General features: G+C 34.8%; 1 protein-coding gene across 1 annotated transcript; it reads left to right on the top strand.

The window, feature by feature from the left end:
* Positions 1-583: 583 nt before the first annotated feature.
* On the top strand, positions 584-9,083 carry LOC132189591 (uncharacterized). Its single transcript, XM_059604335.1, has 9 exons — positions 584-843; positions 935-1,056; positions 1,909-2,009; positions 3,396-3,591; positions 3,693-3,785; positions 5,305-5,364; positions 5,524-5,598; positions 6,581-6,661; positions 8,506-9,083. Exons 1-9 carry the CDS (start codon positions 753-755, stop codon positions 8,878-8,880), a joined length of 1,194 nt encoding a protein of 397 aa, XP_059460318.1. The 5' UTR covers positions 584-752; the 3' UTR covers positions 8,881-9,083.
* The last annotated feature ends 4,534 nt before the right edge of the window (positions 9,084-13,617 follow it).

Here is a 13,617-nt window from a genome sequence, read left to right as displayed (position 1 = left end):
ACAAAGTACGAATGGTGGATATCACAAAAGAGTGTCTTAGGAAAGGAAATAAATAAATAAATAAAGGAAAAAAAAATTGGGTGATGGCTGGCAGTTAATTTTTTGTTTTTGTTTTTTTTGTGGATCTTCAACTATGAGAATCAAACATGAAAACGACGTCATAGATAATAAATTGGTGGGGAAGATGAAGACGACAACAGCACAGAGGGATATAAATGGATTAGGCTTATTTAATTTGACATGAAGTGTGTGCTGGAGCGTCAAAATGACGTGAAAAAGTTTATTTGTCATTTTTTAAAAGCATAAATAAAAAAGAACACGGTGTGAGATGGCAATAAAACGGTTTCCGTTAAGTGATTTAACGGAAAATGAGTTCAGGGAGTAAAATGTTATTTTGGCCTACCTGAGGAACCTATAAATTATTTTTTAAACCACATGAGCCAATCACAAAAACCAATTTTACATTTATTCCTGTAAAATAACTACTAACCGTTTAAACGGTTGCGATTATTAAAAATTAATAATCGACCGGGCACTTACGATTATTAAAAATTGATAATTGCCCGGCGGGTGCTGTTGGTGCAGCCATACCAAAAGCTTTGGCATCGGTTAATGGATTCCAAGCGACTTTGGTCGCACGCGACAGCCCACAGCCCACTGAGAATAAAGGAAGCCAAAACATTTTGCAGAATACAAACGAAGGCAAAAGCCTAAAAGAAGTTGCAAACTCGAGTCAGAGACAGACCAATCACATGGCCTCCCAAGCCGGAGGTTGCAAGCGCTTGACAGCCGCCATAACCCTAGTCCTCGCCGCAGCTCTCTCCGCCTCCACAGCCCTCTCTCGTAACTCTCTCTCTCTCTCTGTGACTCGAACACGGGCGCGCGCATGTGTTACATGTAGCTTGCCTAATTTTTCTATATTTATGATACTCAGTCTATTTCTGGCGGAGAAAATCGAGGGGTTTGGAATCCAAGGTACGAGAGCTCGAGAAATCCCTCAAGTCTTCATTGGGCAAGTGTGTTGCTGAGAGGCAAGGTCGTATTCGGGCTCAGCAGGTGCTCCACACTGGACATTTCTTCTTTCCACACCACCTCTTTTATTTTTTTGATTGTTCCCTTTTATATTTTCAGAGTATTTTGCTTTTCTTGTTACTCTGTCTGTTCCGAGAAGTAATGTAAGAAAAAAGAGCCAAATGATTCATTATTAGGTGGGTTTCTCTTTTTTTTTTTTTCCCTTTCTCTCTTTCATATGTGTTTTTGTTTTGTGGGCAGGGATGAAATGGGATTGTGGGTTTTATTTTTTAAAGGTGAATAAGTTGCGAATTTTGCGAATATTGTTGTACAATATGCTTATGCGTCCTTCAGATTTTCGTGGTTGATATCATGGAGTTTAGGAATTGGAATAATGAAAACTTAAGGCATTTGTTACTGTTTCAACTAAAATAGTGATTGTTTCTAATGTTTCTTTTTTTTGGGTTCTTTTTGTGTTTGTATTCTCATCGAAGTACGTTTTGTAAGAAAACCACTTGTTGAGACCAATAGTCTACACAAAGTTAAAGCTAGATGATGTTGTCTCATCCTTCTCCTGGGAAGCTTTGCAAGATGCTATTAGTGTGAAATTTTTGTTTTTGTTTTTGTTTATCATAGGTCTATACCAAAGTCATATAAATGAGATCCTTGTTAGCTATTTTTTAAAGGATTCTATAGCTTTCCTCATTGGAAATGTAAATATTGTAGTTACAAATTCTGTTGCAGCATCTCTTTCATTTCTTTCTTGTTAAACATTTCTATCTTTCTTTGTGTTGTTGATGACCCAGCAATCTCTAACCGTTTTTTATTGTGCTGTTATATCTCATCGTAAGTATTTGTTGGGCTTAGTCATGTGTTTTGCTGATTTCTTTTTTATAGGCATTAAGGAAAGCACTAGCACATCCTAATTCTGACAATGTGGAGTCGTCTTCTTATCCCATGGCACCTATTGGTGTCATCCAATCATGCTTCTCAACTAGGTACTCACAATCATCATAATTTAGATAAGCGTTTCTAGCTATAAGAGTTTTATCCTTTTTCCTATAATTGTTTTCTTTCCTGAGATTGCATTTTATGGTATTTGAATTTCTGTCTAAAATGGCATTCAACTATTAAAAGAATATACATTCATTTCAAATGAAAATAACATTTTTCCCATTAAGGTGTAAGATAAGTAGACACGCTAATTATTCTGTTAGGAAACAAGAAGTTTACGTGAGTTCTTTTCTCTTTTTACCACCAGAGAATAGTTATTGGTGAGAGATTGGAAAATTGGTGGAATTGTTTGGTACAGTTTGAATATATGTAGATTGCTTGTTGACCTTAGAAGAGTTGATGTAGCGTGGCGTAGTGAGAAGCAAAATCTGCAAGCACAATAATTCACAACCCTTCTATAAATCCTAGAAAATTCTAAGAATTATAGGAAAACTGAAGAAAAACTCTCTTAAGAGTGTTCTTATTGATGAAATTGAGAAAATAACGTCAACTAGGTGGCTAGGATGTCCTTATTGTGCTTAAATAGGAGTAGGTCTGCAGCCCTAAGAAGTAAAATTACAAAATTGTCCTTTTTTAAAGATCCAAGTTCGATCAATCAAACTCTCGGTTTTTTCTCCTGTGGCATCAGCCGCAAGTTCGATTGATTGAACTCTCGGTTTTTCTCCTGTGGCATCAGTCATAAGCTCGACTGATCAAAGGTCAAATGAAGGTCGATCGAACTTCCTGAATCAGATTTTCAGACTTCGATTGATGGCTCGTTTTGACTTGGTAAATGTTAGAGTTGGAAAATTTTTATGAAATACAAAATTATAGCTCTTTGAATCAGCTTTCTAATGCTACTCAACTTTCCTTCATCTGATATCATAATCATAAGATATGACCATTTTACTCTGACTGGTGTACTTGTAAACTGATTTGCATTAAGAGTCCAAGTTGGGTCAGTAGATATGCTACTTGGTTTATCCTGTTTGATTGTAACATTTGAAAGGTGTCATATATATAGCATAAAAATGATGTAGGAAATGAATTGTCATCACATTGTTAATCACCCATAAATATAAGGAAATCATATATAGCAGGACAAAATTTCTATCATTTGCAATTTTTGTTTGTGCCCATTGCTGATGCTTTTCTCTTTTTGCTGCAATTTAGTGTCAGTCATGCTGATAGGAAGTCCCATGTTAGGTCTTCACTTTACTACCAACAAGCTTAAGATATTTATGATACGGAGCCTGCACATTTTCTCATTGTGAAATTATTGTTTGTTGTTCGTGTTTGGTAAAAGCTTAATGAACATGACCATATAATGATGTATGTCTCTATGCTTCTTTAATATCCAAGAAATTAACTATCAGTTTTTGTTCTTGCAGAAATGGAACACCCAGGCAACCTTTACTTGTACCCCTTGCTAGGGCATGTTTGGTTTTTGATCCTAATCGGGTTCCTCCTGCATCCCTTGAGGGGCTTGGAGAATATTCTCATTGCTGGATTATATATGTCTTTCACCTAAATACAAATATGGAGAAGTTATGGAAGGAACCATCTAAATCGCGGTTCAAGGCGAAGGTATTGAGCACCACTAATTAATATTTTGTTTACCATGGCTCATGCTAATAATTGTTTCTTGTATATCTTTAACTCCTTTAAAAGATTGACTGGATGGATAGGTGAAAGTACCAAGATTGAAAGGTGGAAGGATGGGAGTGTTTGCTACACGATCTCCACATCGACCCTGCCCTATTGGGCTCACTGTTGCAAAGGTAAGGAGAAAAGAGGGAAATATTCATGTAGTTTTCCCTAGAGTGAGCGACTTAAATTTAGTCCAGAACTGGAGAATTGAACTTTTTTAAAGTAGGAAAGACATAAAATCCTGCAGAAATTTGACTTACAACATTTTTACAAAGATTATATTGATTTTTATCAAAGAATGACATGATGAACTAAAATTGTCCAAACAAGCACATGTCAACTAAATGGTATTCCCGTAGTTAGGGCTATAAATGAATTTATAGAAAGAATGATTAAGTTTATTGAACAGTTTGTGAATTCATTCAAAAATAAATGAACCAAGTTTAAACAAATTATCTAGATCGAGCTCAGCTCATGTTCAAATCAAAATTAAATGAACAAAGCTTGAACATTTAATACTTGGTTCGATTCGCTTTAATTATAGCCCTACCTGTAGCAATTGGGATTATGGGTTTTTCAATTTATTAGGGGTAGGTGGGATCTGTAATTGGTGAGAAAATCACTTGTTTGATCAAATATGCTACCAATCAACTTTTACCTAATATTTTAGTGTGCATTTGGAGGAGTCCGTATGCAAGAAGTTTGAGGTTGATGCAAATGGCTAGAATATCTTCTGCTTTTTATGATTATCAATCAAAAAATAAAATAAAATAAAATTCTTTGTATCAATCCTTTATCTGTTTTAGAAATATATTTTGTGGTTGTTTTAACAGCCATGTCAAGAGCATATTATGTTCATGTTTTTGTATCACTTTTTCAATACTAGTAACAAGAATTCCAGATAAGCCCTTATTACAAATTAGTAGTTGCGACTCTCATGGAGGCAGCATAAGGTCCTAACTCATCTTTGATTTTAATCCTATCATTATCACCCCATTAAATATAAATAAGGAAAAATTTCACTTAACCCCCTTGAATTATCGTCGCTTTTGCAATTACCCCCCTAAACTTCAAAAAATCTCTATTTAGTGTATCCGTTTTTCAATTTTACCATTCCGTTAAATCCTATCAAAATTCTCAAAATACCCCAATTTTTTTTTTTTTTTAAATGTATAAAAAAATTTCACAGATTCAAACATGGGTATTTTTTAAAACTCCGTTAAATCATGACCAATGCCTGAATCCTTGCAATCTTTTTCTTTTTATTTTCCTAAAAAAATGAGAGGTATTTTAGGAATTTTGACTCCCCTCCGTTAGGATTTAATGGAAAATCTTAATGGATAGGTGAAATTGAAAAAACTTGAAAGATGGATACATTAAATTGAAAGTTTTTGAAGCTTAGGAGGGTAATTCCAAAGTTTAGAAGGGTTAAGTGATGTTTTCCCTATATATAATGTATATATGTATCTATCTCTCTCTCTCTCTCTATATATATATATATATATATTTATATCCAAGTTACATCCAATACAATTTGATTTCTGTTCCAATTTTAAAGTGAGAAATTTATTCCTTCAAATAAAAGACAAATATGCCACTTAAAAGGTGGAATATGTTCAGTTTGTTAAAGTTAGACTCTCTGTACTCTAGGTGGAGGCTGTACAAGAAAATATGGTTCTTCTTTCTGGTGTGGATCTGGTTGATGCAACGGTAAGTTTTCATTGCTTTTATTTACTAGCCACACTAGTTTTACTTTATGGGTTTCTTTGCTTCCTCTTTATTTGGTGCAACTTTGAACCATATGCATCTAAGCGTGATGTTGATGATTCAAATCACATAGTCAAACTAATTGTTTGAATTTACCCACAGCCTGTGCTTGATATCAAACCTTATCTACCATACTGTGATGCAGTTGAGGGAGCAAAAGTGCCGAAGTGGGTATCGGTATTTCTCTATTTTTCTTTAAATAATGTAATTCCACATATATGATATACTTCTTGCTTGTGAGAGAAAGTGATGTTCAGTCATATGCATGAGCTTTATTAGCATTGATAAGCACAAGCTATAAACCATTGCTATTGTTTTATGGTTCTTGCACTTCATACTCCAAGGTGCATTTGCTTTAATCTGGAGAGTAGAGTTCTTTAAATCTAGTGTACACAGAAGGACGCCAGTTTAAAATGTGGCTAGTTGTGTAATCCATATTACAGATGCCAAATGTTTGGTGTATCAAAAGTTATGGGTGAGAAACTAATTTAGAAGCGTGAACATTAGCTGCCAAATCTAGTTGTTCCATGAAAATCTGAACATAATTTTTCAACTGTAAAAGAGATAAGTGCATGGTAAAGATGTAGCATTAGCTGTTATGATGATGATGATTACTATGATTATTATTACTATATATATTATTATTTTATGCTTAAAACTAAATGCAGATGCAGAATTTGTTTTTGATGATGTTGAACCTCACCAAGGTAGGCCCTTTGGACCACCCCTGAAGAGTAAACCCCGGATACACGACCCCATTCAGATTATATATGAATAGAAGTTCAAAGCATATGAAAAATATGCCCTTGTACAAATCTAAAAGTACATAACAAGAAAAACATATGTATGCAATTGCTGCTTGCTGAGAGTAAAGTGGGTATTGTGTTGGGTTTAGATCTAAACCCACGAAGCCTTAGTATCCTTTTCTCAATATTTTGTTTTTAAAATTTTCTCATATTTGCTAGTATTTTACCCTCACTGCTTATACAGTTAGTATCTTTTAATGTGATTTTGTACGATGGTGGTAATGGAATAAACTGAAAGACCCTGATAACAACCTACACACACACACACACACACACACACAAATGCTTTTCTCTTTCAGAAATGCTTTTCACTAATTCCTTCTTATTGGTGAATTCTATTTTTGTATTCATAGGACGACAATTTGTTGGCAGTGGCTTCTGTTAGCTTCTCTGAGGGTTTTCCCTCCACTCTTGCTGATTGTTGGGCTACGATAGTAAGTGGTTCAATACTCTACATATTAGACACATGTCTGATTTCGTTTATTAATTTTTTTATTTTTTTATTTTTTATTACTTGATAGGATAGTATATATTGTGCTTATTATTATTTTACCAGTGTAGGGACGCACACACTGACACTGCATGACTGACTGCCACAAACAAAATTATGTGAATTAAGATTTCATTTTACTATGTAGCATAAACCAAGTAGCATATGTTACAGAAGAATGTCATGCAAAAAAAAAAAAAAAAAATCAAAATAGGGATTTAAATTGAGGTAGGAATATTTTGATTGAAACCATTTTGCTGACTGCGGCTACCCCAATTTGTTTGGCTCATAGCAGCAGCCACACTCCAATTTGGTCGGTTCATAACAGCACCGGCATTTTGATTATGAAGCATGTGTTAAGGCATGCTTTGTTTGGCTAATAGTCCTGATAAAAGTCGTTATATTATGTAAGGCACCATCACAATTCCCGTCCATTAATGTTTCAAATACACGAACAAAAAATGAAGAAGATTAATACATGAAGCTGTCAAGAAGAAAATCAAAATGTAAAAAGTTTTCTCCTTGAAAATGATAGGTGATATAGCATTAATTCCATTCAAATAAAATACTTTGTTCTCTTGGAGAGTGACTTGGTCTAACTCGAATGAGTTTACTTTTTCTGATTTCTTAGAGCTTTGTAATTCTTTTTCTAATTAGTAGGGGTTTCTTTATATACATCCTGTGTACATGGGTTGTGCCCCTCTGCATGTTTGTTAATATACTTATTACTTATCAAAAAAAAAAAAAAGTGAAACTTGATGGGGTGGACTCAGGCTCCTTTGAGGGCGGTCTTTTTTGCGTGGTCAGCGGCCCTAGGCAAGATCCTTACCTTAGATAATCTAAGGAAACGGCATGTTATAGTGATGGATAGATGTTGCGTGAGTGAGAGGAATGGTGAGTTTGTTAACCATCTTCCTCTTTGCAACCTCACTACATTTCCTACTATTCTGACAAGATGCCAGACATGGTCCTCTATAATTTCTTGAAACTACATGAATGTGGATTTGATTGATATTATGTTAGAATGTTCAAGAGAATAGGAGAAATCAATTATTCTAGGCTGGAATGATCTTATCTTAGGTGGGAATATATCCTCTTGCTGATTGCAGGCCACATAAAACTGATGTTACTATTGTCGTCACTCTTTTCCATCTATGATTTCTGGAGTAAGGTTTCCATCTATTGTACACATCTGTGAAAGCAGATGTGGTTTCGTGCTTAATCTTTTTCTACTTTTTGTACTCTAGAATAGTCAGCCGTGGCCTCCCTATTCGTACAATGTTTATGAATTGGTCACTTGAACAGTTATTTGAACTTTTGCTCAGTTGAAAACTATGTGATACATCTCTTGCTGTTATCTAGTAAAAAGCTAAATCATCTATTAGCTTAGTGGTGTGGAGTAATCACGGTGATACCTCAGTAAAAGTGGAGCTCAGGAATTTAGAACTCCTTGATTATTATAGACCTCACTTTGAGAACTTTTATATTGGTTGTAAAAAGAAAAGGAAATGGTCAAAAAAAGAAATGAGAAAAAAATGGTGGTTTAAGTTCATTGACTAGATTCTCATTCAGCCTAGCAATAGTGATTGCTTGCTTTCGAGTTGTTTTTTATGTGGCGTGGGTTGACCTTATGACTTATATTAGTTCCAGAATTAATACTCTCTCCATCATTTTCCCCTAAATTGTACTATTTACATACTATGCATTCATCTACATTAAACTGCATTGTATCAATGTAGTTTATTTGGCATTTTCTCAGTGATCCTGCAATTGTTTTCCTTATTTCAGGATAAGAAGTCACTCTATGCATCATCAGATGAGCTCCAAAGCTTAATAAAGCAGGTGCTTTCATGGGATATTCGGTCACTGTCTCAGAGAAATCGACCTCATGATTCTGATGTTCAGACAAGAAATGGTGAACAGTTGGGTAATGCTTCTGATTCAGACAGTTGCAAAGATGAAGAAGCTTCTACCCTCAGAGCTGATCCGGCTTCTCTTTCTTTCGGAGATATAATTTATCACCTAAATTTGGAAGGAATGGACGTCTCTTATAAAATCGATTGCCATGGAAATGTCGTCGTTGAGAAAGTTGCAATTTCATCTGGCATCCCAAACACTCGACGAAAACCGCTGCGATTTTGCAATACTGATAGACAAATTTAGTGACTCATGGTGTTTGGACCTAATATTGTGGTTTCAATGCTTAGGGTTCCTAATTGATGTAGATTGGAATTCAAGGCTTATCTTATCTTATCTTTTAGTCTTTTATTAGGTTTCTTTGTTAGTCTTTTATTTGATTTAGTTGTCTTTCGTAGACTTCTAAATTAACTCTATTTCATTGTTATCTTAGGACTAGGAGTCTTGAGCTATAAATATATGCTTATAGCCTTTAACAATTCAGTTTATGATTATTATTGAGTTTGTTTAATAAGAATTACTCAGAGTTGAGTTTTCTTTGTGTTTTTCCTTAAACCATAGATAGAATCTATAGTTTTTAAGAAGATTTCTTTGATTCTTGTGATAGTCTCACAATCTTAGAAATATTTATCCCTTCTACTTGCTGTTTTTCTTGTTCACCACAATCCTACGCTGCATCAGTTGGTATCAGAGCTCCAGTTTTCTTTCCATGGCACCGCCAAACACAAGAAGAAGGGGCAACCGCTTTGCACATCTGGAGGACGTGTATGAACGTAAGGAAGCAGTCGGTGAAACACGTACGGAGGAGCAGTGGCAACGCATGGTGGATGAAGTGGAGATGCTGCAGAAAAAATTAAAGGCGAATCTGTAGATGAAGAGTTTCAGGAATCCGAGTTCATTGATGAAGAATTCATTTATGAAGATGTTGAAGATCCTTCGCAACGATTTGGAGATTGGGATTCACCACCAACCTATGATGAGGAGCCCGAAGAAGATGACTCATGGGAAGAGGAAAGGCCTACGGAGGAGCACGAAAAAGATGGGTTTTTCCCCATGTTTGGTGGTCTCTATCCAGAAGAAGATGGCCAATTGGAAGAGGAAGGGCCCACAGATGTCATCGCCAATTATGAAGAGGATGGCATCGCCGATTATGAAGAGGTTGAAGAAGACCTTCCAGGTGCATTACCTAATTTTAGTGATGAAGAATTAGGTTATGTTGATTTCCTTGGTGTTGAAGATATTTTAAATTCTCCTAACGAAGATTATGGTGAGTTTTATGCGGATGAGAGAAATTATATGTTCACAAGGGAAACAATGGTTGACCCATTCTTGAGTATCTTCATGGCACATGGAAGGGAGAAGGAACGAACAAATAGCAAATTTGCAGTATTGCCAAATGGTGTATGTGGCTTTCATGACAACCATCAAAGTATTTCGATGATGAGAAGCGTCATGTTTATTTTGGGGTGTTGCCTTGTTGTGATCTTAAGGAACGAAGAATGGAACGAGTTAACAGGGCACCCGAAGGACCGTGGAAAAGACAGTCTGAATTCGAGGGCGAATTCTCTCCAACCTCGGGAGGATGATGTAGATTGGAATTCAAGGCTTATCTTATCTTATCTTTTTTTTTATTAGGTTTCTTTGTTAGTCTTTTATTTGATTTAGTTGTCTTTCGTAGACTTCTAAATTAACTTTATTTCATTGTTATCTTAGGACTAGGAGTCTTGGGCTATAAATATATGCTTATAGCCTTTAACAATTTAGTTTATGATTATTATTGAGTTTGTTTAATAAGAATTACTCAGAGTTGAGTTTCTTTGTGTTTTTCCTTAAACCATAGATAGAATCTATAGTTTTTAAGAAGATTTCTTTGATTCTTGTGATAGTCTCACAATCTTAGAAATATTTATCCCTTCTACTTGCTGTTTTTCTTGTTCACCACAATCCTACGCTGCATCACTAATGGTTCCTAATAACTTTGATTTTCCAAAGTTTCTGTTAAACATTTGGGTTTCCCACCATTTTGTAATGCGATGCAAGACCTGGTAATAGCATTTTGGCTTGGTTATATTATTTGTCATAAACTTGTATTTTCATTTTAACTTCAATTCTTTAGAAGCTGAAACATGGGCACCTTGCAGGTAGGATTCAGTACCTCATATATTTTTTTTCCATTGAATTTGCAAATGGTCATAACCAACTTTTGTGTTGATCTTAAGGTGTAGTTCATTCGGTTGGAACCATGCCTCGTGAAGGTTCAAATCCCTTTCTCCCTCTCCCTTCCCTTGGATGGTCAACAGAAAGAACTTTTGTGTTGGGTGATGTTTCATGGCTCCAATGCCTAGAGCTTATAGTTCTAGGTTTACTAGTGGCTCTTATTGTTAAATGCGAGTCCAACCACATCCTCTCCTACCCATTATCTTTGTTGGGATTCACAATGGTTAGCAATTTGGACCGTTATTATGCGAGAATTTACTTATAATCTATCATTCAAAAGAAATTTTGAACTGTCTAATAATATAATCAAGCAAGTGGATTTCATATAAGCTCTCTCTCATAATAGTTGTCCGTAGATTCCAATCCATCATCCTCTCCTCACCAAATCTGTGCGCACATGCATAAACAACTTATAAAGTACGGTTCTTATGATTAACATGTTTGAACAAAAATATAGAAAATTGTTGTTTGCATAATCAATACAGCATTAATGATTATTGCTAAAGCTGAAGCCTGCCCAAGGTTCCCATGTGATGTAATAATATAACAACATAAGTAAATGTTTAGTTTAATTGGTTAATAGGTGCCGTTTTTGCCTTTCCCATAGCCCCACAGGCTCAACAAGACAACAACATTCGTTGCCATCACCGCCGTCCCTTCTCCATACACTTTAATAAAGAAAAGCTGCTCAAATAATATATATATAAATATATAACATTATTTATATATCAATCCATGTGATGTGCCTTTGGCTCGCTGAATTAGCATCGAATAGTGAGTACCCTACCCTACCCTACAGTACAAGCTAAGGATTTTCTCACATTGTCGGCAAAATGTTGACATAAATTTTGGACCGTCCAATTATTTATTATATGAAATATTTTACATTAACAATTGGAACTGATTATTTCCGTGTATACTAATCCAAGCTATTGAACTTTCTTCCCGACAAAAGAAAAGACGCGCAAACGAGAAAATAGCACGACACCGTGTTGGATGTCGATGTCAAATGTCAATCAACCGTGTGGACTTCCTTTTTCAATCCCACCGCGGACCACTTTCCCCTCTTCCCAACGTCCTACCTACGTAATATTTTTTTCATTCCCATACTTGCCCATTTGGATGGCGTTATTTACTCGAGTGCCATCCGACTGACGGCTCCTTATTAATTAGCATTGATTATTCATATTTATCCAGAAACATGTCTAGACAGGTTTGCGATTGCATTTGGGAGGGACTCAAAAAGTCTGTTTTAAAAAAATAGTATTTGTTTGGTAAAAAAATTAAAAGTATTTTTAAGGGTAAAAAAAGTTTAAAAATGACAAAATCGCACTTTTGACAAAAGTTTCATTTTTAAGCTTCAGTTAAAAAGCTCTTTTTGACTTAAAAACTATATTTTTTAAACACAATTTCAAACATACTTTAAATAGAATTCTTTCTACCACATTAATATCTTACCATGCTGATGTGACATTATTTATTTATTTTGGATAAGTTATTACTAAAAAATAAAATAAAATAAATGGTGAATTGACATTGCAGTGTCAATAGAATATGAAATGTAGGATATGTGAAATGCTAGGCGTTCTTCTAATGTTTTCTTGGTATCCTCACAACTGTAATGTAACTTTTAAAATCACCGTTAAATTTGAGATTATTATTATTGACTTTTTATCTATTGGTGATTTTAAAAGCCACATCATAGTTGGGAGAACACCAAAAAAACACTAGAAGAACACCTAGCACCTCCCGTAAGATATTGACATTGTATATATCATTACTTATTACCATTAATTAGGAATGTCTATGGTGTCTATAACAAAATCTTATAACTGAATCAAGTACACCTTTGTAACAAAAAGTTATGAGATAGGTACAAAGAATCCCTGCAATACAAGGTTGTAAACTTGATAATCTGTCAGCTGCACCCACAGAATGGTCCATCAAGAAGGCTGGCAAACAAGAGGAATTAATAATTTAATGGCTGCCCCTCCTCCATATTTGGGGTCAGAAATGGGAAGATCACAGCTACCCTATTCAAGATGCTCCAATCCCTTCAAATCTAAATGAAGCCTAACACATTGATGAATATAAAGTACCTGTCCCCTGTGGGCTTTCTTTTCTGTTTAACGAGTGGACTGGAGATCAGGTGCCCATGCAACTCAACTACCTCATTACTTTACCATTCTCCATGTGGTCCTGAATCTGTTCTTCAAAGAGTAAATGGCTAAAATTTGTAGATTTATTTTATAATATTAATGTGACAGCTTTAATCAATCATGAGATTAATCTTCATATGTATATATATAACTTTCAATTTTTTTTCAATTGCTTTATTTCGTTAGAATTTTCAGTTAAATCTAATCAAAATTCTCAACATACCCTAGATTCAAGCATTTATTCTTTTATAAAAAAAAAACATTTTGGAAATATTTTTTTAATAAAAAAATTATGGGATTATTTTGGGCATTTTGACAAAAATAAACAAAAAATCTTAACTAAATGAGGTAATTGAAAAAAATTGAAAGTTTGATATCCTTAACTAAAAGTTTTAAAACTTTATGGGGTAGTGTCAAATCGAGTTGAAGTTCAGGAAGGTTTTATGAAGTTTTTTCAAAAAAATCAAAGAGTTGATTGAAACTATTACATTAGTATTGTAAGATAGTTGTAAGATAGAAATGTGGTATATATGTCTCCAAAGGGTAGTTCAATCGACTAGGGACTAAGCCCCATCAAGTGGCGGTCACTAATTTGAATCCCTTTCCT

Source organism: Corylus avellana, chromosome ca8, assembly GCF_901000735.1.
Source record: "Corylus avellana chromosome ca8, CavTom2PMs-1.0".
Classification (NCBI taxonomy): domain Eukaryota; kingdom Viridiplantae; phylum Streptophyta; class Magnoliopsida; order Fagales; family Betulaceae; genus Corylus; species Corylus avellana.
This window is presented reverse-complemented; position numbering and strand designations above follow the sequence as displayed.

What these genes read in the sequence shown, in the direction of transcription:
- LOC132189591 (XM_059604335.1), top strand. Translation starts at nt 753, where the DNA reads ATGGCCTCCCAAGCCGGAGGTTGCAAGCGCTTGACAGCCGCCATAACC. An exon ending in CAATCATGCTTCTCAACTAG is followed by an intron (nt 2,010 to 3,395) that starts GTACTCACAATC and finishes TTGTTCTTGCAG; the next exon opens with AAATGGAACACCCAGGCAAC. An exon ending in AAGTGCCGAAGTGGGTATCG is followed by an intron (nt 5,599 to 6,580) that starts GTATTTCTCTAT and finishes TTGTATTCATAG; the next exon opens with GACGACAATTTGTTGGCAGT.